We start from the raw sequence: 26,821 nt of genomic DNA, 5'->3' as shown, positions 1-26,821 counted from the left end.
TTTGCATTCTCCTTGGGACTTTGGTGGTGCATGATGGTGTAAACAGTGAGTGTATGAAGGCAGCAAGGTAGTATAGTGGGATAGAGTGCCAGGCCTGGAGGCAGGAGGTCCTGGGTTCAAATTTGACCTCAGACACTTCCCAGCTGTGTGACCCTGGGCAAGTCACTTAGTTCCAATTGCCTAGCCCTGGCCATCCTTCTGTTTTAGATTTGATTCTAAGCCAGAAGATAAGGGTTTAAAAAGAAACAAAGCTCAGTCAAGGACTCAAATCAGTTTGGTTGTCTGGGCTGTGGTTTCTTTCCCCCAGTTCTGGGGAGAAATATTTAGATCTGGAGTCACTTGACACCCCCCTCCATCCCCTGGTGGGGGAGAAGAATTGGGTTTCCCATGAGTCAAGGAAGACTGACTTTGGAATCTCAGTGAAGAACAGGAAAGGGGTCTTCTTGGCTAGAACTGATACAACTTTTGTTGTGCCTGTTCCTTCTTTTATGGATGAAATAAGGAATGAGCCCCCTTCCCAGGAGAAGATCCATTTCCCCAACTTAGGCTTTAGCATATTGGAAATGAGATGAGAGAAGGCAAAGAAATCAAGTCAAGAGGGTAGCTGGGTGGCTCCGTGGATGGAGAGCCGGGCCTTAGAGACGGGAGGTCCTAGGTTCAAATGTGGCCTCAGACACTTCCCAGCTGTGTGACCCTGGGCAAGTCACTCGACCCCCTTTGCCTAGCCCTGGCCACTCTTGTCTTGGAGCCAATACACAGTATTAATCCAGATGGAAGGCTTCAAAAAGAAAAAGTCAAGTCAATAAAGAGACCAAGAGTGTGAGTGTGAGCTCCATGGAAGCCCCAGGATGTGATCTTTAATTCCCTCTCATCCCCTTCCCCCCATAATGGTGTATTTACAGGATGCTGCATGGAGACGGCATCGCTCTCAGGGAGCCTCCAGGGGCGGGCGAGGAGAGGAGAGGATGCCGATGGCTGAGAGCATCAGGCTTACCGGTCACACAACGGTGGTAGACATTCTCTCTCTTCTCCCCCAACCAGTGTGGGCCCACGTACACATACACCATACACACGCGTGTGCACACACAGACAGACAGACACACAGACGGACGGACGCACACAGGCACGCCCTCAGGGCGCCGGTGCCCAGGCGCAAAGCCGGACCCTCACGCCCAGGCACGTGCGGACACGACGTGCACACGCTCCCACCAGGGGAACTCCGTAAGGCATCGCTAGACCTGCTTCGACTTCTCCGGGCGGCAGGACAGGTGTGCGTGGGGCAGGGCTCGTCGGTGGCTTCCTACCCAGGCATCCAGGAGCCCGCCTCCCGAGTCACCGCAGCCAGGTGCCGCCGGGCTCCCCACAGCTACTTAGAAGGAATCAGAAGGTGGCAGCCCCAGGTCCCCCCCAGCTAGCACCTGAGGTGAGGTTTGGGGAGGGGAGGGGGATGCGGCCCATCCCCCCATTCCTCCCCAGAGTTGCCCCAGTTGGAGGAGCCTGGACTTCACTTAATAGAAGACTTGGAAGGGGCAGAAACCTGCGGCTTTCCTCAGGAAGGAGCGGTTACCGGCGCTGGAGAAGGGAGTCCTGCCTCTTGTCTCCCTTCTCCCACAGCCCAGGCTAAACAGGTTTAAACTAGGAAGAGACCCGGGAGGGAGAGAGACCAGGGCAGGTTCTCTCATCCCTTATTTTCGTCAGCCCCGGGTCAGAGTTCATAAGGGAAACTCGGAGGCTGGGGGATTGTGGGGGGAGAGCCGCAGGTGGGGTCTCCCCCCAGAGATGCCTCCCTTTGGGGGTTCGGGGGGGAGGCAGCAGCAAAAACACATGTAAACACTGCGCAGGTCGGGTTGGGGCGGAAGGGGGAGGTGGAGTTGAACTAGAGTGTCTGGGAAGACGTGGTCTTGAAGCCCTGTCGGGATGGAGGATTGCTCTGGGGACCTGGCTTTCCCTCCCCGTGATTCTGATACCTGCCATAGCACCAATCGCAGGATACCTCGAACCCGGTCCCCACCGCAAAGGGAAGAGGTTCTACAGCCGACAGCCTCTGAGGTCACCCCAATGGGCACTCGAACCCTGAGTTAGTCCCAGAACTGCCCACGAGGGAATAGCTCATGGCATTTGCCTCCCTGGGGTGTCCAGTCCAGTCCCTGGCCCTTGCTGACATTCTGGGGTCATGGCTACAGAACCAGGCAGCTTTGGTTTAGATTCAACCCTCCGGCCGTCCTGTGATTCGGGAGGGCTGGGGAGCCCCAAGTTGGACTGGCGATGGATATAGGTTAGGGCTGCCCCCCCAAACTCCATCCCGGGTTTGGGGAGAATCTGTTCTGGGGTAAGGCCCCACCAAAGGGAAGGGGGAATCCCTGTGGCTTGCCCCCTCTTCCTTCACCCCCGTAATACCAGAATGCCCTTAAAAGCTACCCTGGTCCCTGCCAACCTTGTGGTTACATTCATCATTTAGGTCTCAATTAAAAAAAAGAAGCAGACATGGCGAGCCACCCGAGCTCCGGCCGAGAGAGTGAGGAAACCAGAGCCCAAGGCCCGATGTCCCCCAGCCCCACCCCCCGGGCCAAAGTGCAGTGTCAGCTGGTGGCTGTCCCCCTCCCTCACTGATGCCCTCGGGCCTGGAGTCCCAGCCTGGGCACAGTCAGTGATGATGGACGCTACATTCACATGGGAAGAGGGCGAGGGCACACAAGGCAAAGCTGGGCGGGAGGGGGAGGGGGCAGGGAGACCGCTCCGGCCCCGCCCACTCTTGGGAGTCCGGGGGCGGGGCCGGGGCCACCCCACCGATGCCCCTCTGATCGCTGGGCCCAGGAAGACTTCCGCATGGCATGGCTCCTGTGTGGTGGGGCGAGGGCACGCGTGTCCTTTCCCCTTCCAGGTGGTGACTGTGAGCGCCGGGTAGGGGGTGGAGAGGAGCCTAGGCCCCACCCGACCTGGAAGAGAAACAAGGAACCACAGAGGGTGAGGGAGGAGGGGAAGCTCCCCCCAGGCCCCCGCGGCGGTGAAGGGAGCCAGAGAGAAGCAGGGCCTTCCTCGGGCAAAGGCTCCCCGCTCTCGGAGGGGGACCCGTGAGGGAAAGCTCCAGGGAGTAGCGGGGAGGTCAGACATCCGATGATATGACAGGCACGCATGGATGGGATGAGGAGACAGGTGGGTGGTGGGACCCAGGCTCCCCCATCCCCAGGTGCCGAGGCCACTTATTGCTGAAGGGCAGAGGCTGGGCGAGGAGGCCAGGCTGGGGCCCTGAATATTTTAGGGGCCTCGGAGGCAGCTGGTGCTGGAAACGGATGGTCCAAGAGAATGACCCTTTCAGTGAGTAAGCGGGTGGCCAAGCCAACAGCCAGGGCAGGTGGGCTGGCAGGACAGCGGGCCTCGGGGCCTGCCGTTCTCCAGCCTAGGCTACTGGGTGGAGGTGAGGAGTGAGCTCGGGGCTGTGCCCAGTGGAGAAATCAGGAAGGGAGCCATGATGGAGATGGAGACGGATGCGAGGATGATGCAGGTGGGATGGGAGTGGAGATGCCATCACACTGCCCCCTGCTGAGTCGGGTCATACCTTCCTCGGCGGATGTTTCTGCAGGAGCAAAGAAAGGAGGGGAAAGAGAGAACAGAGATGGAGTCCATTTAGAGACTTAATTCTTGGTGCCAGTCTTCAATTCACACTTCAGGACCAGGATTCCCTCCCCCTCCTCCTAGAGGCTGGCCCAGGTACCCAAGCACCAGGAGAGCCCACCCCGGGGTCAGGACAATCAGCTGGGAGAAGGAGGGTAGCTCTTACTTAAATCCCCAGCCGGTGCCACCCAGGACGATAGCTGCAACCAGCACAGCTCCTGCGATAGAGCCGATAATGATATTGGTGCCGCTGGGACCTGGCGAAAGGGAGAGTGCAGCTGTAAGAATGAATGAGGTAACGCAGTGGATAGAGTCAGGCTTGGAGTCAGGAGGACCTGGGTTCAAATTTGGCCTCAAATACTTCCTAGCTGTGTGACCCTGGGCAAGTCACTTAACCCCCATTGCCTAGCCTTTGCCCTACTGTCTTAGAATTGTTACTTAAGAGAGAAGGTATAGGTTAAAACAAAGCAAAACAAAAAGAATGGATGGAAGAAGGAAGGAAGGAAGGGAATCAGAACAACAGAGAGGTGGAGAATGAGGGTGGGATCAGAAAGATGACTGTTGAAGCCTAAATTCCTAAAGAGATTGCAAGAAAAGGGAAAAAGCCTTACGTTCTAAAATATTTATAACAGTGCTTTTTGTGCTGGCAAAAGAACCAGAAACTAGGAAGGAATGCATTAATTAAGGAATGGCTGAATAAATTATGGTTTTGTTGTTTATCCATTTTCAGTCATATATGCCACCATGACCCTTTTTTGGGATTTTCTGGGCAAAGATACTAGAGTGCTTTACCATTTCCTTCTCCAACTCATTTTACAGATGAAGAAACTGAGGCAAATAGAGTTGACTAATGCATTAGTTCATACAAGTTTTCCAAGGATTCTCTGAAATCATCCCCATCATCATTTCTTATGGCATATTCCATTACATTCATATACCATAATTCAGGTAACTAAGTGGCACAATGGATAGAGCACCAAGCCTGGAGTTAAGAAGACCTAAATTCAAATCTGGTCTCAGACTCTCCTAGTTATATGACCCTGGACAAATCAGTCAACCCTATTTGCCTCAGAAAGAACCAGAACTATATGTGCAACAATAACTTTGTAAAGATAAGAACTCTGAAAGACTTAAGAACTTTGATCAATTTGATGAACAGCCATGATTCCAGAAGACACATGATGAAATTTGTTACCGACCTCGCAACCGAGAATTAAGAAACTTAGAGTGCAAAATAAGACATTTTTTGGATGTGGACAATGTGATCATTGTTTTGCTTAACTATGAATATTTCTTAAAGAAAATTTTGTTTTTCATTGGAAGAAAGACAGGAAAAAAAGCAGAGAAAATGTATTTGAAAAAATATATTTTAAAAAAGATGTAGTTCTTACTCCAACCCCCAGATCCCCAAAGCTCACCCTTGTATCTCTCAGTCTCCTCTGTAGGTGGAGATGTGGGCATTGGGTTGTAGACGCTGCAGTCTTTGCCTGTCCAGTCTGGCTGACAAATGCATTTCCCCTCATTGCTACAAACCTGGAAGGGAGAGGAAAGGCCCCATGTGAAGTGGGATGCCACCATCTCCCCTTCCTGTCCCCATCTCCCTTCCCTTCCCCCCTAGACAGACTGGCATTGACCCACTGCATGGAAGGATCAGTGGGCTTGGAGAGACCAGTACCCACCCCATGATCAGAACAGATCCTTCGGCCTGCACTGCCAGGGCAGCTGCTGAAGTTGAAGGCTGAAGCTGGGAGGCAATGATGATCCAAGCAGAGCATGTTGGGGCCACAGGGAGTCCCGTCCTCCACATAGCTCAGGTCTGAGCCATCCGCTAGTTCCACATGGCCCCCCCTAAAGGGAAGGGCAGCTTCAGTCTCTGGGGAGTGGTATTCCCCATTCAGTTCCCATTCCCTTGTCCCCTCAGACTCCCCTTCCCCATTTAGTTCTTTCCTCCTCCCACCTCTAATCCTATCCCCACAGGGACAGGTCTCTCCTCTACCCTCAGCTGGACTAACAAGCTAGGGCTCCAGGCACCTGCAGTCAAGCTCCCTGCCCTGGTGATAGAAGGTGATGCTGCTGATGTCCCCACCCAGGTCCCCTAGCCGAGGCCCACCAGAGATGTTGACGCAAAGAAGAAATCCACAGAGTACGTCCCTGAAGGGGGAAGAGAGGGTAGAGATGTGTAAACCCTAACCCTTAGGAATGACCTAGATCCGCTCTAACCCTGGCTTCCCACCAATCCAAACCCTTCCCCTGCTCCTAACTATAATTCTGAACAGATGAAGAAATTGAGGAATCAGGAAGTAGAGGGCGAGAGTAGCCCTAACATCTCCTCACAGCCCAGCTTCTCTTAACATGTTTCTCCTTCCTTCTTACCTCAGGGTCTCCCTCCTAAACAGAAAATTCTTGGAGAGGCTTAGAAGCCCCCCATCTCCCTCACCAAGGACCTTGGGGCCAGGGCTTCCTCGTGGGACTGGTCTCTTGCTATGGTTAGCTCCCACTCACTGCTTACTGCACTGGACCCAGCCAGAGCCCTTTCTGCCACAGTTTCCTCGATCAGTCCCCTCTACATTCAGCCGCTCATAGCAGTAGCGGTCAGCAGCATCTGTAGGAAACAAACGGCAAAGCTTACCTTGCAGCTTCACGCTGAGCTTCCTGAACTGCCCTCCCTCAAAGACCTTACAATCCAACCCTGCTGCTGTTAACTCCTTTTGGCAAGCCCCTCAGCCACTCTGGGTAAGGCCTGTGGATCCCTTCTCAGAAGAATGTCTTTAAATGTATAAAGAGCAAAATACAAAGAATTCCCAAGTTGTTAAAAACAGACACAAAAACCTTGATCTCAAGTTCATGGACCCTAGATTAAGAACTGCTTTAGACCATTTCTGTACATCTAGCTAGGTCTCTGAGCTCCTAGGACCTCAGGAAGGGTTCCAGGTGGGAGGGACATTCCTGCAGACATTCTACTTCTTTATCTTAATTCTTAGTCCAACAGCAGGAGAGCCCTGAGACCTTAGAGACCATCTTCCCTTGGGATTAGAACAGTCTTTTGGCCCAACGCACAATTTTAGATGCCACTACCACTATTTTGCAGGCCTGAGGAGGGTCAGTGGTTGACCCAAGATTTGTCAACAATGTAGAACCCAGTTCTCTTGACTTCCAATCAGGACTTTTCCTAGAATACGGCACATGCTGTGTTCAGGGGATGAGTTTGTACAGAACTCACTGTGGCCCCAGAGTGCCCGACACTGCTTGTCCCTGGTTTTACATCGTCCTCCATAGCAGCGACCCTGAGAGAAAGAGAGACAGACAGACACAGAGGGCCAGAGATAGGGACACAGAGATATAGACAGGCAGAGACAGAAAGACAGAGACAGCACTGAGCCTGAGACTTTTCCAGGGATGGGCCTGGGGAGGAAGGTGGGAATAATGAAAAGCCCCCCTCCCCAGATCTCCCCTTGTCATTCATTACCTGTTCCTGCTCACAGTAGTAGCCATCCAGCTTGTGCAGGTTGGGGGGACACTGCAGAAACAAGGGGGAGTGCTTAGGGGCCTGACCCCCATCTTCCAGTGAGAGGGGACTGGAAAGAACTGAGGTCAAGGACGAGCTGAACTCCCTCCTCCATCTCAGCATTGGGGTAGGGTGGGGTGTGGGGGTGCGAAAGGGATGCTGAGATTACATGGGAGGACGGCCCAGTCCCGCAGGGGCATCAGACTGACCTGGCTGGAGTCCCCAGTACAGGTCTCTGCGATGTCACATTCATTGACAGCCTCTCGGCAGGACACTCCCCTTGGCTCGTACTAGGCAGGGTGATCAGACACTAAGTGAACTCTTCTAGGCCTCCTTCCACTGGCGCAGTTCCGGCTCTAAGCCGTTCCACAACCCACCCTGCTTAGCCCCGCGCCCATTCATTCTCAGAAGCAGCAATCGCTCCTTCCTCCGCCCCAGCCTCGACCCTAATCTGGAGGTCCGCCCCATTCACTCTCCTGGCCCTCCTTACTGCACACGTCAGGCCGGAGGACCGCCCCCATTCTAATTTCTTCTTTTCCCTAGGCCCGCCCCTTATTCCATCTCCAGGCTCTCCTATTGCTGCTCCTCGCCGGCGCCAAGGGCCGCCTCTCCAGGCTCCTCCCCAGGATCGCCCCCTTCGTTCTCCCGGCTCTTCGATTACACCTCGCCCAGGCCAGCCCCCGCCCTTCAAAGCCCCGCCCCTAGACTCCCCTTCGTACTTTTCAATTACACATCTCCCAGGCCAGGCTCCGCCTTCAGCCCGCCCCACGCATACTCAGTTCTCTGATTGCTCCCCGCCCCTCCAACCTCCGCCTCTGACCCGCTCTAGTCCTGCCTCCATTGAGCATCCCAGCCCTGGCTGGCAGCCCCTCACCTTGCATCCCCTACAACATAGCCCGTCGCTGCACATGGCGTCGTGGGTCAGAGTGCATTTCTTGCAGCAGTTCCCGCCCGCTCGGTTGCACTCCTGAGAGAAGAGGGGAAGGGGAAGGGGCAGGGGACCGGACGGGACGGGAGAGGAGGCTAGCAAGAGCCGGCTCAGACCCCGGCCTTGGCCCACCTCTCTGGCCGCCCGGGCCACACTCACCTGCACTGAGCCGCAATCACACTCCTCCCCCGCCTCCACGAAGCCGTTCCCGCACTCCGGGGGATCCAACAGCTGCGGAGGGGGAGATTGCGGGAGGGCGGGGAGGACCCCTCTCCCCTGCCTTTCCGCCCTAGCACTTCGATGGGTGGGAAGGGAGGCAGTTGTAGCCTCCCTGCTCCCCAGGCTACCCATTGCTCCTACTGAGAGGGTGCGGGAGGGAGGGGGTCCGGGGACCACAAATTCGAGACCCGTCCACACCTTAGCCCCATCACCTAACTAACTCCCCTGAAGCAGCAGCTAGGGAAGGGATGGGACCGCGGAGCCAAGGGTTCCACCGGCCAACTGTTACCTCCTTTATGATAGGACAGAGGGATGGGGGAAGGGTACCACATAGCTCCAGGGTCCCTCCTAGAGTTGCCATTACATTCTAGGGGCGGGCAGGTGGGGTGGGAGAGGCCCGGGTTAGCTACCTTGAGGGGCTTGTTGAAAAGGCAGCTTCCGCCTCCCTCCTGCAGAAACTGGCTGTATTCCTCCAAGCTGCAGCGGGAGAACTTTTGGGGCAAGTAATGCCTGAGGGAAGAGGAAGGACTAGCACTCAAGTCCAGCTCCCTAGCTGGATATCCCTAGCAGTTCCCCATCCCCACCCCAGCCGCTGCCTCCCCCAAGGACCACTAGAGTGGCACCTAGTCTTCTCCAGTGGGATGTGGCTGGTGCTGACCTCTTCTAGTGCCTCCTGACCATGGGAGAGGCACCCCGGGAAGAGAGAAAAGGAAGGAAGCATGCTCCAAACCAGGCCTGGGGCAGTATCTGGTGGTCAGCTCTGGGAACTGCATGCCGGTCAGCCAGGACTCTGCTAGGACAGAGCTCCAGGGGAGCTCCCCTCAACCCACCCCATCCCTAAGGTCCCAAGTCCAGCTGCAAGTCTTTTCGGACCATCTTTGTTTCTGGCACTACTTGGATCTCAGTGCTCCCACCTCTGGCCCCCCAAAAAGTGCTCACCCTGTGTCTTCCATCATACAGCCCTGCCAGGTGTCTGGACATTTGCATTCACCTGCAAGAAGATCCAAGGCACACTCAGAGAGAAAATTCTGCCCTTGGCAGGGTAGGATACTCTCCTACACCTCTCCATCCCATCACCTAATCTGCCTTCCTTCCTCCACCTAAGGGACCAGAGGTAGTGTGGTGTAGAGGGTTCCTAGATTTTAATTCTGCCATTTAAAAGCTCCTTGGGTAAAAAACATGGCCTCTCTGGATCCCCTTTCATCTTGTAATATAAGAGGGGTACAGAAGAAGGCCACTTCCAGCTCCAAATACCTCTGGTATGTAAGTATGTGATGGAAAGTACCCCCACTTTATTCCCATAAGCTTGAAGCTTAGGGACAGGGTCTTGGGGGAGGATCTGAAGGTAAAAAAAGCTTTCGAGGCTTACCTGCTGAACTTCGGTGTTTATTCCACATCATGCCCAGATTCTGCCCCAGAGTCTGTGCCAATGTCACTGCCACATATGCCACAGTGCCATACTGGAAAGAGTGATGGAAGGACAGAGATCAAACCCAAACCCCAAAAGGAGAGGATTCCCTATTTGTCTTATCTCCACCAGCCCTGCCCACTCTGCGAAGGCTCCAGAATCTGCCAAATCATGCTTTTTCTTCCTCTCCCAATCTCTGGTCCCGGTCCCACAGCCTCTCACCTCATTGACACCACCTCCCCTAGACTGGGAGCAGATACCCCCAACATAGGCTGTGCCACTTCTTGCATTCTGGAAGGTTCTGCCCCTGGAGAAGAAATAGGGGGAGACTGGTAGGTCTACCAAGTAAACATCTATGGGATGATGGAACAGGCTGGAAAGGTCTTCTGTCTACACATCTTTTCCCCCCAATGACTGTCATTTGACCATTTCTGGGACATTTCTGGAGTGAGCTGTGCCTGTTTCAATGGATGACTTTAAATGCAAACATTCCTTGGAGCGGTTAACACACTACTAACACACTGTATGGCCTTGCAGGAATTACTTCCCTTCCCTGGTGCTCAATTCCCACAGCCACAAAATGAACTTGCTGATCTCTAAGATTCCTTCCAGCTCTAAAGATGTCTAGATTCCAGGATTCTAGATCTTAACACCTGAGTGTGTATCATTTTTTTTTCTCTCCAAGGGCCAGAACACGGGCACACTGGACATCTGGTGGGGAAGGGGTGGCCAAAAAGGGAGAAGAAAGAAGAAATGGGGGAGCATCAGAGGCTATTAGGATGATGGAGCAAGGTGTCCCCCAGAAAGGTGAACAAGAATTTAGCTTGAAGTTGGAGTTGGAGAGAGAATGCAGATAGGAAGAGAGGGAGAGTCATGCTGGCAGAGGACAGGATGGGGCTCTAAAGATTCCCCATGCTGGACAGAGATGATGGGGGATAGGATCAGTGAGTTTAGCCTGAGAGAAGCTACCCCTTTTCCCCTCATATTCTTCCCACTTCTGGGTCCCAGTCTTGGTTCCTGGTTCTTCCTCCAGATCACCTCCATTCGTGCAGTTCCCACCAGAAGATTGCTCTCTCCAGAAGTTACTGAACCCAGGAGTTCAAATGCCCGGGGTGGGTAATCGAAGGGAATGCAGGTGGCATGGGGTGCCATTTGAGTCTGGCAGAGCCTGGCCTCTCTCAGCGTTCTCAGGAGTGTCTGGGGGGCAGTTAGGGGAGTCTCTGCCCCTCTAGGGTCTGGAGGGGGGAAGAATCCTCATCAGGAAAGGGAGGTGGATGAAGAAAGAGTCAATGGGGTGGGGCAAGGACTCTCACGAGAAGAGGTGGGTGGCATCGCTGGGCTCAGGTAGTCCCTCCCGCCGGTAGACCATAAGACGAGCCAAGGTCTCCAGAGGGTCATCTTGTACCTGGATCTTGTCACCACCTGCCCATGTTTCCATAGCAACCAGCACAATTCGAGTGTTCAACTGATCTTTGTACAGCTGGGATAGAAAAGAGAAAGGTTTAGTTTAGGTGGCACAGTGGATTGAATACAGGATTTGTCATCAGGAAGACCAGCATTTTAATCTTGTCCCATACACCAGCTGTGTGACCCTGGGTAAATCACAACTCTCTCTGCCTTGGTTTTCTTCATCTGTAAAATGGGGATAATAATAGCCCTTGTATATCAAGAATGATATGAGGATAAAATGAGATAATTTTGTAGAGAACTTTGCTTAACCACTAGTTGTTGTCATCATTATCTGGGGGCAAGACAAGGAGGAAGCTGGCCAAGAGGGTAGGGCTGGACCTTAGTTTTCTTCTCTATAAAAAGGGAAGGGGGTGGGGAGTAAGTCCATCCCCTCTGCTCCATTTGGAACAGAGAGTGATGGGACTAGCTGGGAGAGCCTGAAATTGGAGCAAAAACTGAAGCTATATCAATCTAGACTCAATCTTGGTCCTTGCTCCCTCTAAGGCATGGCTCAGAGGTGATGTAATGGATGGAACACTAGCCTTGGTGTCAGGAAAATCCTGCCTCAGGTACTTCTTGGCTATGTGACCCCAGGCAAGTCATTTAACCTCTCCAGCCTCAGTTTCCTCCTCTGTAAAATGGGGTAAATAAAAGCAATTCTTTAACATAACAAATAACATTTGGAAGATAAACTGCTGGGCCTGGGGTCAGGAAGACCTCTAGTTCAAATCTAGCCTTAGATACTTCCTAGCTGCAATACCCTAAGCAAGGCACTGAATCTCTGATTGCCTGACCAAAGAATCCACTGGAGGAAACAGCAAACCTCTCCCCAGTATCTTTGCCAAGAAAGCCCCATGGACAGCTGTGGCCCCTGGGGGCAGATACACTGAACAACAGTGATATTAATAGATGGTTTTCTAAGGTGACGGGCAACTCTCGGGGATCCCTACGTGTAGATTAGGGGCCCCTGCTCTATTTGAGTTTGGCCCCCTGACATCAGGCTGCAGGAATAGAGCTCTGCCTGGAGTGAAAGGTGAGAAGCTGCAGGGTGGCTTGGGGGGGTCTCATCGAGGGTGGACATGGGCACCGCTTACCACATCAGCGAGGTTCACCACGGACTTGGCAAAGTTGCTGGTAAGGACCACAGATTGTCGCAGCTGCTCAAACTGCCAGGGAGAACCAAGGGAGACAGGAAGACATAGAGGAGGGATGGAGAGAGGGAGAAGGTCCTGAAGAGGGCAGCATCATGGCAGACGCCTCCTCAGCCCTCACCTTTCCTCCAGTACCTGCAGCCCATCCAATCCCTGCCTCCAACCCCAGCACTCACCAGCTGGTGGTCATTGATGACTATGAGTTCCACGTACTTGGTCTCACTGTGGACAGTGGAGTGGCCTCTCCGGACCTGGGGGTGAGGGACAGGTGAGAAGGAACCAGTCCTCCTCCCTCCCAGAGAGCTGAGCCCCCAACCACCCAAGTCCCTCTAAGTCCCAAAGACTTGGGTCTCCAGCCAGCTGGGAAGCTTATGTCCTGGGGACTCCAGCTTCTAGAACAGGGGTTCTTAACCTGGGGTCCACGGAGCCTTAAGAAGCCCATGAACTTAGATGGGAAAACAATTCTAACTATTTTCACTCATCTTTGGCTTCCTTTGTAATTCTATATATTTGATTTTATGCATTTAAAACATTATTCTGAGAAGGCATTCATAAACTTGCCCAGACTGCCAGAGGGGGGGGCCCTTCATGCCCAAGGATCAAGAACCCCTGTTCTAGACTCAGACAAGTTCTGCATTCACTTGCCCAGACTGCCAGAGGGGCCCTTCATGCCCAAGGGTCAAGAACCCCTGTTCTAGAGTCAGACAAGTTCTGCATTCACTTGCCCAGACTGCCAGAGGGGCCCTTCATGCCCAAAGGTCAAGAACCCCTGTTCTAGACTCAGACAAGTTCCGCATTCACTTGCCCAGACTGCCAGAGGGGCCCTTCATGCCCAAGGGTCAAGAACCCCTGTTCTAGACTCAGACAAGTTCTGCATTCACTTGCCCAGACTGCCAGAGGGGCCCTTCATGCCCAAAGGTCAAGAACCCCTGTTCTAGAGTCAGACAAGTTCTGCATTCACTTGCCCAGACTGCCAGAGGGGCCCTTCATGCCCAAGGGTCAAGAACCCCTGTTCTAGACTCAGACAAGTTCCGCATTCACTTGCCCAGACTGCCAGAGGGGGGGCCCTTCATGCCCAAGGGTCAAGAACCCCTGTTCTAGACTCAGACAAGTTCTGCATTCACTTGCCCAGACTGCCAGAGGGGGGCCCTTCATGCCCAAGGGTCAAGAACCCCTGTTCTAGACTCAGACAAGTTCTGCATTCACTTGCCCAGACTGCCAGAGGGGGGGCCCTTCATGCCCAAGGGTCAAGAACCCCTGTTCTAGACTCAGACAAGTTCTGCATTCACTTGCCCAGACTGCCAGAGGGGGGCCCTTCATGCCCAAGGGTCAAGAACCCCTGTTCTAGACTCAGACAAGTTCTGCATTCACTTGCCCAGACTGCCAGAGGGGGGCCCTTCATGCCCAAGGGTCAAGAACTCCTGTTCTAGACTCAGACAAGTTCTGCATTCACTTGTCCAGACTGCCAGAGGGGCCCTTCATGCCCAAGGGTCAAGAACCCCTGTTCTAGACTCAGACAAGTTCTGCATTCACTTGCCCAGACTGCCAGAGGGGGGGGCCTTCATGCCCAAGGATCAAGAACCCCTGTTCTAGACTCAGACAAGTTCTGCATTCACTTGCCCAGACTGCCAGAGGAGCCCTTCATGCCCAAAGGTCAAGAACTCCTGTTCTAGACTCAGACAAGTTCTGCATTCACTTGCCCAGACTGCCAGAGGGGCCCTTCATGCCCAAGGGTCAAGAACCCCTGTTCTAGACTCAGACAAGTTCTGCATTCACTTGCCCAGACTGCCGGGGGGGGCCCTTCATGCCCAAGGGTCAAGAACCCCTGTTCTAGACTCAGACAAGTTCACTTGCTCAGCCTGGGGATCTGACTTTCCTGGGTTGCACACAGCATCCGAGGGGTTCATTTCGAGTTTGAGACAAAAATATACCAGGATGTCCTGCTCCTCCCCACCCCTTCCTACTGGCCTGGCGTACTCTGGGGTAGTAGATGCCCATTCGTGCATCTTCCTTGATGCCTGAGCTCTGCATGCTTGATGCAACCATGGCTAAGCCTTTAAGGTCTGCAAAGCGCTTCCTCCCATGATCTCATCGGAGGTGGGAGTAAGCCTGTGGGCAGATGCAAACACATGCACACGGTGGGCAGGGAAGCTGAGGAGGCTCCAGCCCAGGAATGGGCAGGCCGTGGCTGCCATGCAGGGGGACGGGCTCTCTTTCCCCACAGCAAGTCAGCAGTCCCAGGCCATGCTTCGTCGGGGTCCCCAAGGCTGCAGGCTCCTCCTGCCCGGGTCTGAAACCTGAGGATTCTGCAGCCCGAGGTTTCCATGGGCCCCATACCTGCCTTTTCCTTCTCAGCCTGGGCAGGGCCGGTGGAACAGGAAGGGAGGGGGCCGCAAACAAACAACCTGGTGGGAGGCAGGGAGGGCAGGTGAGGGGGCCGCCGGGAGCCTTCTCCCCCGGCACCCCGTCTGTCATCCCTTTCCCCTGGCTCCCTCTGCCTCACCTGGTTCCCTGCATCCAGGGACTGGGAGAAGAGAGGTCCGATGAATGAGGTGGGGGAGAGGCCCCTACAGGGAAGAGGAAGGAGTCAGCCCACTCGGGACCCTCTTCCTCGGGGGGACCAGAGGCCCACTAGCGGAGGGAGCTCCTAGGGTTTCCCTCCTCCCTTGTCCTGAACCCCACCCAGAAGTGAAGAGCCAAGGCCCCTGTGGCAGATCCCAGCTCCCAGCTCCTCGGATTCTGAGGTCAGGCCCTTGGGAGGCCGGGACCAGGAGGGGGAGGCAGGAGGGAGAGAGGCAGACCCTGGAGTCAGTCCTGAGGTTCCTGGGGGGACAGGCGGGGATACTGCAGCTGGGGCTACCTGACTGTGCCTGGGGTACCAGAAGAATGAAGAAGGAGAACATGAGAGCTGAAGGATGGGAGGATGGCAAGGGGCCGTGTGGGAGGGGATGGCAATTCCCAGCATTTCTGGGGGAACTGAGTCCTGTGGAGACCCCGAGAGGCCGTCCTTGGGGGTGAGGAGGAGATTAGGGGGTGTCCTTGCCTTACCTTGGACGCTTCTCCCTGAGGCTCCAAGGTATAAGTGAAATTTCCATCAGAGAAGACGCCACTGTAAGAGGAGAAAGGATGAGTTCTCCCCATCTCCCTGCCTCGTCTCTAGTTCCAGGGAATGGGGAAGTGGCCGGAGAGGAGCAAAAGCCAGAGGGAATTGGAGGGGTTCCTCCAGGGGCCCCAATACTCACTGTAGTCCCTGGCAGGTAGAAATGGCAGCAAAGGAGCCGGGGTTATCCCGAAGCTTTCCCTGGTAATAGCAATGGTCCCCGGCCCCCTGAAAGAGCCACAGAGCAAAGGAGGTTAGCGACGTCCTTGCCCTCCGTGCTCCTGTGGGCTGCCCTCCTGGCATCATCTCGTGGGGCGGCGCTGGCAGGATCCGGACGTTGTCTAGCCACCGCCTTCCCTCAGCCTCTGTTCAGGCACTTACTTAGGTGGCTCAAAGCCCTAGCCTCGCTTAGGTCTCTGTTCTGCTCCCTGACCGTGTCCTCGCCAAGTTATCGGTCACCTCTGGCCCCCGCTTTCCTGTAAAATGGGACGGTCGGACTACAGCACCAGTGAACTTCTTTTAATTTTTAAAATTCCCATTTTGGCAATTACTTTTCAGTTGAATTGTTTTCCTTTTACACTCCCAAATATTTTACTTTATGCATTGAGAAAGACTATTTTGGGAAGGGGTCCCTCGGCTTCATCAGATTGCTTCAAAGGGGTCCCTGCACAAAAAAGGTTGAGAAATCCCAGACTGGATGATCCCTGAGAGCCTTTCGTTAAGTGGGCAAGGAGGGCAGCTGTGGCGCTGGGCCTGGAGTCAAGAAGACCCACATCAAATCCAGCCTCACACACTTCCTAGCTGTGTGGCCCTGGGTAAGTCACTTAATTGCTGTATGTGAAGGAGGCAGCTAGCTAGATGGCTCCGTGGATAGAGTGCTGGGTCTGGAGTCCTGGAAGAGGGGAGTTCAAATCTGGCCTCAGATAACTGCCTTGCTGTGTGACCTTAGGTAAGTCACTTAACTTCTGACTGCTCAACAAAAGCATGGCAAACTCTTCCATGATCCCTGCCAAGAAAGCAGCTGTGGTCCATGTGGCCATGAAGAGCTGGACATGGCAGAATAACTAAACAACAGCCTGTGCAAGGTATAATGCCAGCACTAGGAATAGGAAGATGAAAAATGACCGGCCCTGTCCTTGGGGAGTTTAAAATATAAGAAATAAGTTTAAAATGTTTAAATCTAGGAAGAGATAGAGCACACGCACGGTCTGCCAGGGAGGAGGACCAAAAAGTGGCCTGGAGTCAGACTTTGAAAGATCTTAAGTTGCAAGCTAAGGAGTTCACATTTATAATTTATCCCGGAGCCGGTGCAGATTTCTGAGCAGAAGAAAGCAATGCCTGGCTGCAGCAGGGAAGACGAGCACATCATTAAGAGCCTAAACTAGAGGGACAGCCGAGCAAAAGGAGCAAAGCCAGGACTTGTGTCCAGCTGAGGGTCCATAAAGGGTCGCATCCTCAGGGTGGCATCAGGGATGGCCACGGGTGGGGCCTGCAATGGGGGGATTCCCCTCGTGCAGGCATTAGCCTAGACCAGATTTATACCCTTGAGAGCCCCTGGAGCCTTTCACACTGGAGACCTGTTTAAGAAACTAAACAAAAATACAACATAATATTGATAATGTTCATCTGTGGTTTTCTAAGTCAGTGGGATGCCCACTGAGTTTGAGTGGGACAGCCTAGCACCACAGGGGCTTTTCCAGGCTCTCCCCCATTCCTGGCTCTCCGGCAGGGGCTGAACCCCCCATCCCCAGCTCCTCCCGCCTCCGGCTTTCCCCTTCCCCCCATTCCCTTCACTTCCTGGGAAATTACTTCTGCCCCAGTTATTGAAACTGCCTAAGGAGAGGAGAGGAGGGGGCTATTTATAGAAACTCATTCATCTCTGCCCAGGCCCCTGGAGCAAGCGGGGAAGGAGGAGGGGGCCCAGGTGTTCCTGAGGACAGCCGGAAAGTCCCCAGCGGTGCTTGGCCAAAGATGAATGATGATAGAGGACAGGAAGTGAGCGGAGGCTATTTCTTCAATGACCACCCCAGGCTTCCGCCCTCATCAGAGTCACAAGAGCCCTCAGGATGTGAAGACACAGCCACGGAGTCCAGAAAGCCCGTGGGCCCTGGGACCGTGGCCTCCCTGAGGGCTTATTCTCCTCACTGGATCCTGGGATCTGGAGGAACCTGACAGATCATCTGTTTACACGTGGGGAAACTGAGGCTGGAGCGGTGAGAAGGGACTTGTCCAGCATCACACCAGCACAAGGTTGCCTCTTTCTCCCCTATTTTGCCTCAGATTTTAATAGCCCTGTGATTCAAACAGTGAAAAATCATGGGGGCAGCCGGGTCGCTCAGTGGATGGAGAGTCAGGCCCAGAGATGGGAGGGCCTGAATTCAAATCTGGCCTTAGACACTTCTCAACTGGGTGACCTTGGGCAAGTCATTTAACCCCCATTGCCTAGCTTCTTCTGCCTTGGAGTCATTACACAATATTGATTCTAAGACGGAAGGTGGGGGTTTAGGGGAAAAAAAAACCAAAAAACAAAGAGTGAGGAATCAGAAATCCAGGGTTCAAAGCTCGTACCTAGAGGGTCTCTGGCCCCTTTCTTCCCCTGTCCCCTGTCAGCACAGTCCGCATAACTCACGTTTTTTTTTTAAAATGTTATTAAATTTTATTTTTTATAATGCATATTTCTAAAGCACACAAAGGCTTGCGAAAGCCATCTCTAACCATAGTCTCTTGTGACGGTGTGTGCCATTTTACAGAGAAGGAAATGAAGAATCAGAGAGGCCACTGGGTTCCAGATTTAAAGCTGGAAGGGACCTCAAAGGTTGTCTAGTCCAAGCCTCTCGTTTTACAAATGAGCCTTGCAGTGACTTGCCCAAGGTCATACAGCCCATAGGGATCAGACCTGGGATTCAAAGCCAGATCTCTTAGCTCCAGACCCAACATTTACTAGGAGCCTTTGAAGTATCAGGGGAGGAAGGGCAGATAAGGATGGGGGAGAACTCACAAAAATCCCACTATCTCACTGACTCCATTTACCTCCGTGTCCCCTCCTCCGGACCTTCCTCCCCTTCCCCAACCCACTCTCTATACTCGTAGGGACTTCTACTCCCTCACACACATACACACACACCTCCCCCCTCGGTGCCACTCACTGTGCTGTGCTGGGTGGTCCCATCACTGCTGAAGTGCCGTTCAACATAGTGTGAAGCCAGAAGGTGACTGGAGGCGGAGGCAGGACAGAGGAGGGGAGGGATGGGTTCATTTAATCTTTTCTTCCTCCTTTGGTCCCAACGGGGCAAGACCCCCTCCCCAAGTCCCCAGCCCCCATCCCTGGCCCGGAATTCCCCCCGGCTCCCCCACACTCACTGGTTCAGCTCCAGGTCCAAAGTGAAGTTCCAGCCAAAGGCAGGGACGAGGAAGCTCACCTGGGCCAGGTGGACAGGCTGAGAAGGCAGAGTTCAGGAGTTAGCCCCAGCCCGGGCCAGGGGAAAGCTGGGGGAGACCTGGGGATGGGACCACCTGAGAGGGAGGGAGGGAGAAGCTGGATATAGGAGAAAGCTGGGGAGAGGATCTCCCCTCTGGGTCCCCGGGGAAGGGGAGCTAAGCCTACGCTGGGGGATGGTGAAATCTGAGGGACAACGACGGAAAAGCCAGGATTGGGGGAACAGAAATGGAGCAGAGCCCCCGGAAGAGGGACTGAAGGCCCGAGCCTCCGGGCAGAGGCCCAGGGGGAAAAGAGGGCCCCCCACCAGATCTGATGAGAGTGGCGTCACTGAGAGACGGGAGAAGGGGCCCAAGGACTGGGCACTGTGCAGGGGGGCGACCAGGGAGGTGCGGGGAGCCCCCTCTCCTCCCTTCCTGCTTAAGGCCTCCTTTTGGGTGGGGGAGTAGAATAGAGAGGCGGGGAGGAGGGGGGAGAGCGGAAGAGCCAACCCCCTCAGCAGCCTGGGCCTCAAGCCACTGACGCCTCCAGGGGCAGGGGGAGAGGCGGCTGCAATCTGCTGGCAGTCTCCTGCCAGTTTGAGTGGTTGGCACCACCCTCCCCTAAGGCCCGGGCACCAGAGATACCCTGACATAAGCTCTCTTTGAAGTAACGTCTGTGGGCACCATCTCTCCTCCTCTCCCCAGAGCTCAGGCTGGTCCCCCAAAGTTCCCACAGTCTGGGCCAATAGGGAGGGCGAAAGAATGGCTTTGTTTTCTTTTTAAACCTTTCCCTTCGGTCTTAGAATCAATACTGTGTATTGGCTCCAAGGCAGAAGAGAGGTAAGGGCTAGGCAATGGGGGTCAAGTGACTTGCCCAGGGTCACCCAGCTGGGAAGCATCTGAGGCCAGATTTGAACCTAGGACCTCCCATCTCTAGGCCTGGCTCTCCATCCACCAAGCCAAGCCACCCAAAGAGTGGATTTGAAGAGGTCCACTTTGGGGTCAGCAATCTCAGTCAGGACTCAGGTTCCAGGTACAACGAGCACCACTGGAGAGTCAGTAACCCAAGGGAATTACCAGGGGGCGAGAGGGGAAAGAAAACCACTAAGAAAGGATGAGGAAATAGAACGAGGTCAGGACCCAGAAGCAAAGTCGGGGCTGGTCCTCCAAGCCCAACTCCTGCTGAAGAGCTCCAAGGAAGATCTCAAAGCACCTAGAAAAGTGTGTGACTGTGGCCTCACTGGAGCAAAGTAGCACGAACAGCCCATAGGGATTCCACCAAGGCTGGCCCAAAGCGAGACGGGGACGTAGGAATCTGGTCTCCCCACTCTCAGGACCTGAGTTACGGGCGGTGGGAGAAGGTGGCCCAGAGTTCTTGAAACGGTGGTGGTGGGAGTGGGAAAGAGGCCCGCACGGGGCGAGGGGGGATTTGTCACTGGAAATTCCCTTGGACTGGGAACCAGAAACCTGGGGTTTCCTTCTTTTCACCACCACAGGCCCCCTCGAACCTTACCTCCACCCCCAACTTGGGCCTCAGTTTCTAGTGAGGAGGCCAGCCTTCCATCCCCACCTCTGTCTCCCACACAGAGTGCTTTGAGGTCCTCTGAAGGAATTGGGGGCTAGACTCTCAGGATGGAAAGTCTGGGGGAAGGGACGGTAGTGTCCCTAGGAAACGGGGCGGGAGGAGATGAGATGCTGGGGAGACAAGAGGGGAGAAGGTGTTATCTTGCTAAAGATACAGCGCCCCCTCCACACCCAAATTTAGCTTTCCGTCCCCCTCTCCCCACTCCCGCCTCAAGAAGCTGGTCTTAAATATTTCAATTCTGATGTTAATTTTTAAAGAGGGAAGTTTTCCTGATAAATTTTTCAGAGGGGCCATCGCGGTGGGGCCGGGAGACTCTGGGTTGCCATGGCAACCCACCGGGCCTCTGCAGGATGGCCACCCTCCCAGGCCGGGATTGGCAAGGTGGTGACCCTGCGCTCAGAGACTGCTGACCCTGCGGGTTATTTCCCCAGGAGAGGCCGAGAAGGGGCAGGGCGAGACCAGAAAGGAGGAGGAGGAGGAGGAGGCTCGGGCCAGGAGGTCGGAACATCTCCATGTTTATCTAAACACTTAACAAAATGGTGGTGAGATAAAACCTCGAGCCTGGGAGCCCAAATGCTGAGGTTCCAGCTTCTTCCTCCATCCATTGTCTTTTGGACCGGAGTCTAGTTTCTTCCCCCACCGGGAGGCACGTTCTGTCTCTGGAGCCTCAGATCCCAGCGCCAATAGGAGCAGGGGAAGATGCAAGCCAAGATCCCAGACAGTGCAGAGGGCCCACTTCCAGGCGGAAGGGGCCTCAGGAACGCTGAGCCCGCCCACAGTCCCCACAGACCCACTTTAACAAATCCGGCTGGGCTCAAAGTGGGACAGACTCCCGGCACGGCCCAGCCCTGCTGGGGGGCTCAGCCCGGGACACCCACTCGGGGTTCAGGTAGAAGGAGGGGAAGAAGATCACAGGATCATAGATTTAAAGGAAAGGAAGGAGCATTAGAGGAACCTTATCTTGTTCTCTCATTTTACAGATGAGGAAACTGAGGTCCAGAGAGAAAACAGGAGACAAAAAGGTGCATCCGTACCTGGAAAGTGGAACAGCCCCCAAGTCTTGTCAAAAAACCTCAAGCTTGGAGGCAGCTGGGTGGCTCAGTGGATGGAGAGCCAGGTCTAGAGATGGGAGGTCCTGGGTTCAAATTTGGCCTTAGACACTTCCCAGCTGTGTGACCCTGGGCAAGTCACTTGACCCCCATTGCCTAGCCCTTACCACTCTTCTGTATTGATTCCAAGATGGAAGGTAAAGGTTAAAAATAAATAAATAAAAAACCTCAACCTCCCTTTTCTTGCATTTCCCCCATACCTTCTCCAAATACTCTGAAGATCAATTATGATACACATCCCCTGAGGCCCTCATTGAAGGCCCTTCTTAGACCTCACGATGCTAGGTTTGTCCATCCTGAGCATGAAGCAAGGCTGCCCCGGACCCAAGAGTCCTGCTTCCCAGCTCCTCTCCCCATCAGTCGGGAGCTGTCGTCCCCCTGGCCTCTGTGAATGTGTTAGAGGGGGACACAGAATGAGGGGAAGGCACTCTGCACGGTCCCAATTAGGCTGCTGAGGACAAGGGATGGATGAATGAATGAATGAATGAATGAATGAATGAATGAATGAATGAAAACTCATTTATGAAGCTCTTAGTCCCAGGCACTCCGGTAAATGACCGTGACGGTGAGTGGAGACCCTGGGCAAGTGACTGAAAGGCATGATTGGTTTGATGACTGTTTCCAGAGCAAGAAGGAGAAATCAGGGAAGAGTGGGGATGAGCGGCGTGGCACAAAGATGGCCCCAGTGGAGCCATCCACTGGGTGGGTCTGGAGGCGCAGAGACACGGAGAACTCTCAGCAATAATGGGGCAGAGGAGGGGGTGGTAGAGGGCAGAACGTGGTGAGAAGGCGGGGTGTCAGAAACTCAGGGTCCTTGAGGAGCTGTTCTTTGATCCCCAAGAGGCAAAGCCTTCTCCTCCATCCCCCATTGCCCTCCATACGTGAGCTAGCTAAGGATGCAGGTTCCATTTCCTGGTCCCCAGAGCCTCCCTCGGGGACATCAAACCAAGGACAAGAAGTCACTTCCACCCTCCTCTGCCTTGCTGTCTCTTACAATCCCACCTTACTGGAATGACTCGAACTCTCTCCTCTCCCCCAGTCCTTCCCTTTCTCTCCTAAGGCCCAGAATAATCCCGGATGCTAGTCTTTCTATCTCTCAAAGGCTCAACGTCCTCAAAGGAGAAAGTTCTGTTTCCCCCCTCTTTCTCCTAATCACTTCCAGAGATGTGATCAAAATGATTAAGACAGGACGGGGAATCCAAGGTCCTGAGTTCAAGTCCCAGTTCTGGCCCTTGCTGGCAATGTAACCTTGTTCTCTGGGCTCCGGTTTCCTCCTCCTGTAAAACGAGATGTTTGGACTAGAATATCTCTAGCGTCCTTTCCAGCGCTGACATGCCACGGCCGGATGGCCTTTGCCCAGTTACTTTACTGAGCTGTTGCGCCAGTGTGCTGGGGGAGGGAAATGCGAAAGGAGAGCTGGGGAGATGGGTGGTGGATTCTGGAAAAGTTCTGACGGAACCTCCCACACTCTCAGGGGACTCAGTGAGTCCATCTGTCCCCGTTCTGTTTGGAACATCTCTCTGTAGAGAGGGTCTGGGATGGATTGTCAGAGAGAGGAGGAGACCCGCATCCTCTCCTCAGGGGCTCCCAGCCCGATGGAAGACCCTCGGTCCCTACCCACAGGGAGGACCAATTCAGAAGAAAATAGGGCAGATGGTCTCGGGAAGCAGGAGAGGGAAATCAAACTGTCCTCGCATCCACCTAGCTCTATCTACGAGGTCCCAGGCCCTGGCTGAGCAGGGAAGACGTGGCTCCTTAGAAGAGGGCACGAGGGACTCCCTCTGGGCATCCCTCCTCCGGCTGTAACAGCCTCTCCGCACTGCTGCCACTCCATTGGGCCCCAGAGGTTGGGCTTCTCCACCGGGGTGCACCCAACTCTCCTTCTCCCCCTTCCCTACGTCTTCAGAGCACCAGAGCTCTCTGACCGAGTCCCTCCGGTCCCACCAGTTTAAGCATCCAATCTACGGCCATCCCCATCTCTCCCTCCTTGCGCCCTGAAAGAAACTTGGCCCCACCATCAGCTCCCCCAAAATAATCTAATCCAGCTCAACCTCAACTCTCTCCCAGTCATTCTTCCCACCGATCCCTCCCCCTGAGCTCAGGGAGGGGGGATCTCCCCCAACTTTTCCTTTCCCTTCCCATCCTTAACCTTTTTTTTTTAATACCAAACACCCCTCTTGGCAGTCTGGTGAAGCCTACAGATCCTTTCTCAGAATAATGTTTTCAAATGCATAAAATAAAATACGTCGGACTACAAAGGAAAACCGTTTTCCTGAAAGAAATGGTTTTTTTCCCATCCAAATTCACGGACTCCCTTGGAAACAGATCCAAGAGGTCTGTGGAATCAATGTCAAGAGCCCCAGCCTTCTCCCCGAGGATACCTCAAATTCCATCTCCCTCTTCCAGGACAACCTAATAAGGCTTCCTCAGTGGGAGAAAAGGGGAAAGCTCCGTCCGACCCTTGGTCCCAGGCCATTATTCCGGCAGGCTCATTCATCATTTGAAGTCCCTGCTATCAGACTCCATCAATATTTCCACATTCACCACGGCCGCCTGCTGAATTTCAGGACCCACGGGACCCCCGGAACCCGGGTTCAGGCTTATTCTCCAGCTGGCCCCCCGCCATCGTTTTCAACAACTTCATCATCCGGGGTGACGAGCCGCTGGACACCCCGACCTCCAGGATGCCTTCCTGACGTGCGTCCCGGTTCTACCACCAGCCACTCCCTCCCTACGGCCCCTCTAAGACCGCAGACGCGGGGTCACCCTCTCTGCTCCCTCCGCTCTCTCCCTCCCACTGAACCGTTCTTTGCCCGGGCCTGAGTCATCCTCACCATCTGCTGCCTCCAGTCCTACTCCCAGGTCATGGAGCATTGCCTAAGCAAGGTCACAGCTTAGTGCAGACCCGGCCCGCTAGAAATTCTTGCCGTCTAATTTCAACTGGGACTTGGGGGACTGTTTAGCATGTTCTCCCCCACCCCCACCCCCCAACAGCTCATCTTTAATTTTTTTTAAACCCTTACCTTCCATCTTGGAATCAATACTGAGTATTGGCTCCAAGGCAGAAGAGTGGTCAGGGCTAGGCAATGGGGGTCAAGTGACTTGCCCAGGGTCACACAGCTGGGAAGTGACTGAGGCCAGATTTGAACCTAGGACCTCCCATCTCTAGGGCTGGCTCTCCATCCACTGAGTTACGCAGCTGCCCCCTTTAAATTTTTTTAAATCAACTATTTTAAATAAAACAGATGATGATGTCATTATGGGGCAGCTGGGTGGCTCAGAGGATGGAGAGTCAGGCCCAGAAATGGTAGGTCCTGGGTTCAAATTTGGCCTCAGATATTTCCCAACTGGGTGACCCTGGGCAAGTCACTTAACCCCCATTACCCAGCCCTTACCTTTCTTCTGACTTGGAACCAATACACAGTATTGATTCTAAGACGGAAGATGGGAGTTAAAAAAATTTTTTTTTCATTAAAAAAAGATTATATCATCATAATGACCAAGTGTGGCCAGGGGAGATGAAAAGATGCAGAAATGGGGGCCTATGGCTATGGAATACTCACTCTACCATCAGGCTTAGCTGCTGTGTTGGTTAGTTCTGCTGAACTGCTTGCTTTTTTATTTGGCATGATAAAGGAGAAGGGGAAAAATGCAATGGTTTTATGAGGGATAGAGGTGCAGTGAGGTGTCATAGTGGGTAGAGTCCTGGTCTTGCAGTCAGGAAGACTCATCTCATGAGTTCAAATCTGGCCTCAGATACTCACACTAGTTGTGATCCTGGACAAGTCACTTAACCCTGTTTGCCTCAGTTTCCTCATCTGTCAAATGAGTTGGAGAAGAAAATGGCAAACCACTGCAGTATCTTTGCTAAGTAAACTCACACAGGGTCACAAGAGTCAGACATGCCTGAAAATAACTGAACAAATCCAGAGAATCATGGATTTAGAGCTAGAAGAGACCTTAGAGAATACGTTACTATTGCCCAATTTTATCCTTACAACAATAGTGGGAGATGGATGCTCTGAAGATCAGATTTAGTGATTTTCCTAGGGCTACATAGCTAGAAAATATTTGAGGCAGGCTTCAAACTCAAGTTCTCCAATTCTAAATCCATCATTCTTTCCATTAGACCACACAGCACCCCTCTCCCACCAATCCATGCATTTTATCCTATCCCCTTGCACCCTCTCCAGGACCTTGCTTCTTCAGAGATCCTCTTTCTTCTACTTATTGTCTTCTTTGCCTCTTCCCCTGAACCTTCAAGCCAAAACACTTCTCCTTGCCCTGATGAAACTCTCCTTTATCTAAATGCTCTCATCTTGTTTCTCTCCTTCCATTCACTGCCAAATTCTCAGAGGTGTGGTCTACACTTGCTGCCTCCATTTCCCAACAATCCATTATGTCCCTGATCCTCGAAATCTGGCTTTTGGCCCCACCGATCTACAAAAACTGCTCTCTGGAAAATTACCAGCGACCTCCTAATTACCCAATCCAGTATCTTTTTATCTGCCCTCATCCCCATGATCTTCCAGCTGCATTTGATACCATGGCCCATTCCTTTGACCTGCTCCTCCCTGACCTCTATGTCCTGGTAGTATCCTAGATCTCTTCTTACCCCTCTGACTTCTGCTTATTGATTTCCTTTGAGGTTTCTTCTTCCCCCTCTTCCTTTCTACCCCAAGACTTAGTTTCTAGCTTCCTGCTCTTCTCTTTCTGATTTCTCTTCTGGTATAGTTTCATGGCTTCAGTTATCACTTACAAATATTTATTTCCAGCCCCAGTTTTTTTACTGGGCTCCAGCTCTATATCTCCATCTGACCTTCCATTTCTCCTGCCTTCCTTTTTTATTTTTCTTTTTTTCTGCCTTTCTTCTTTCATTTTTTCTTTTTCCCTTCATTCCTTCCTCTCTTTCTTCCCTCTTTCTTTTCCTTCCTTCCTCTCTTTCTTCCCTCCTTCCCTCTTTCTTTTCCTTCCTTCCTTTCTCCCTCTCCCTGCCTTCCTTTCTTTCTATTTTTCTTTCCTTTCTTTCCTTCTTTCTTCCTTCCTTTCTCTCTTTTCCTTCCTTCCTCCCTCCCTCCCTTCCTCCTTTCTTTCTCTCTTCTTCTTTCCTTCCTTCCTTCCTTCCTTCCTTTCTCCCTCTCCCTGCCTTCCTTTCTTTCTATTTTTCTTTCCTTTCTTTCCTTCTTTCTTCCTTCCTTTCTCTCTTTCCTTCCTTCCTCCCTCCCTCCCTTCCTCCTTTCTTTCTCTCTTCTTCTTTCCTTCCTTCCTTCCTTCCTTCCTTCCTTCCTTCCTTCCTTCTTCCTTCCTTTCTTTTTTCTCCTTTCCCTTCTTCCTTCCT

The 26,821-nt window shown here is 53.3% G+C and overlaps 1 protein-coding gene across 11 annotated transcripts in view; it reads right to left on the bottom strand.

The window, feature by feature from the left end:
- Positions 1-818: 818 nt before the first annotated feature.
- The window catches only part of ADAM11 (ADAM metallopeptidase domain 11), a 37,163-nt gene continuing 11,160 nt past the window's right edge, over positions 819-26,821 (bottom strand). The window contains exons 1-26 of one of the 11 annotated variants that reach the window (XM_056816967.1): positions 20,303-21,952; positions 18,733-18,809; positions 18,519-18,585; positions 15,754-15,848; positions 15,515-15,600; positions 15,321-15,381; positions 14,776-14,839; positions 14,614-14,677; positions 12,449-12,523; positions 12,216-12,287; positions 10,986-11,152; positions 9,895-9,979; positions 9,634-9,724; positions 9,204-9,255; positions 8,675-8,774; positions 8,205-8,276; positions 7,992-8,084; positions 7,327-7,407; positions 7,079-7,129; positions 6,833-6,896; positions 6,115-6,214; positions 5,644-5,763; positions 5,292-5,460; positions 5,031-5,145; positions 3,779-3,869; positions 819-3,574 (exon numbers count right to left, since the gene is read on the bottom strand). In XM_056816967.1, the coding sequence (XP_056672945.1) occupies positions 3,526-3,574; positions 3,779-3,869; positions 5,031-5,145; positions 5,292-5,460; positions 5,644-5,763; positions 6,115-6,214; positions 6,833-6,896; positions 7,079-7,129; positions 7,327-7,407; positions 7,992-8,084; positions 8,205-8,276; positions 8,675-8,774; positions 9,204-9,255; positions 9,634-9,724; positions 9,895-9,979; positions 10,986-11,152; positions 12,216-12,287; positions 12,449-12,523; positions 14,614-14,677; positions 14,776-14,789 (1,725 nt within the window). In that variant the 5' untranslated portion in view covers positions 14,790-14,839; positions 15,321-15,381; positions 15,515-15,600; ... (2 more) ...; positions 18,733-18,809; positions 20,303-21,952 and the 3' untranslated portion in view covers positions 819-3,525. Of the gene's footprint in view, positions 3,575-3,778; positions 3,870-5,030; positions 5,146-5,291; positions 5,461-5,642; positions 5,764-5,985; positions 6,215-6,832; positions 6,897-7,078; positions 7,130-7,326; positions 7,408-7,991; positions 8,277-8,674; positions 8,775-9,203; positions 9,256-9,633; positions 9,725-9,894; positions 9,980-10,985; positions 11,153-12,215; positions 12,288-12,448; positions 12,524-14,609; positions 14,678-14,775; positions 14,840-15,320; positions 15,382-15,514; positions 15,601-15,753; positions 15,849-18,518; positions 18,586-18,732; positions 18,886-20,302; positions 21,964-26,821 lie in introns of those variants that run through there. The other 10 variants (XM_056816963.1, XM_056816964.1, XM_056816961.1 and 7 more) reach the window with 10 other exon arrangements.

This window comes from Monodelphis domestica, chromosome 2 (assembly GCF_027887165.1).
Source record: "Monodelphis domestica isolate mMonDom1 chromosome 2, mMonDom1.pri, whole genome shotgun sequence".
NCBI classification, from domain to species: domain Eukaryota; kingdom Metazoa; phylum Chordata; class Mammalia; order Didelphimorphia; family Didelphidae; genus Monodelphis; species Monodelphis domestica.
The sequence above is the reverse complement of the archived record's forward strand: the minus strand, read 5'-3'. Positions and strand labels throughout refer to the sequence as shown.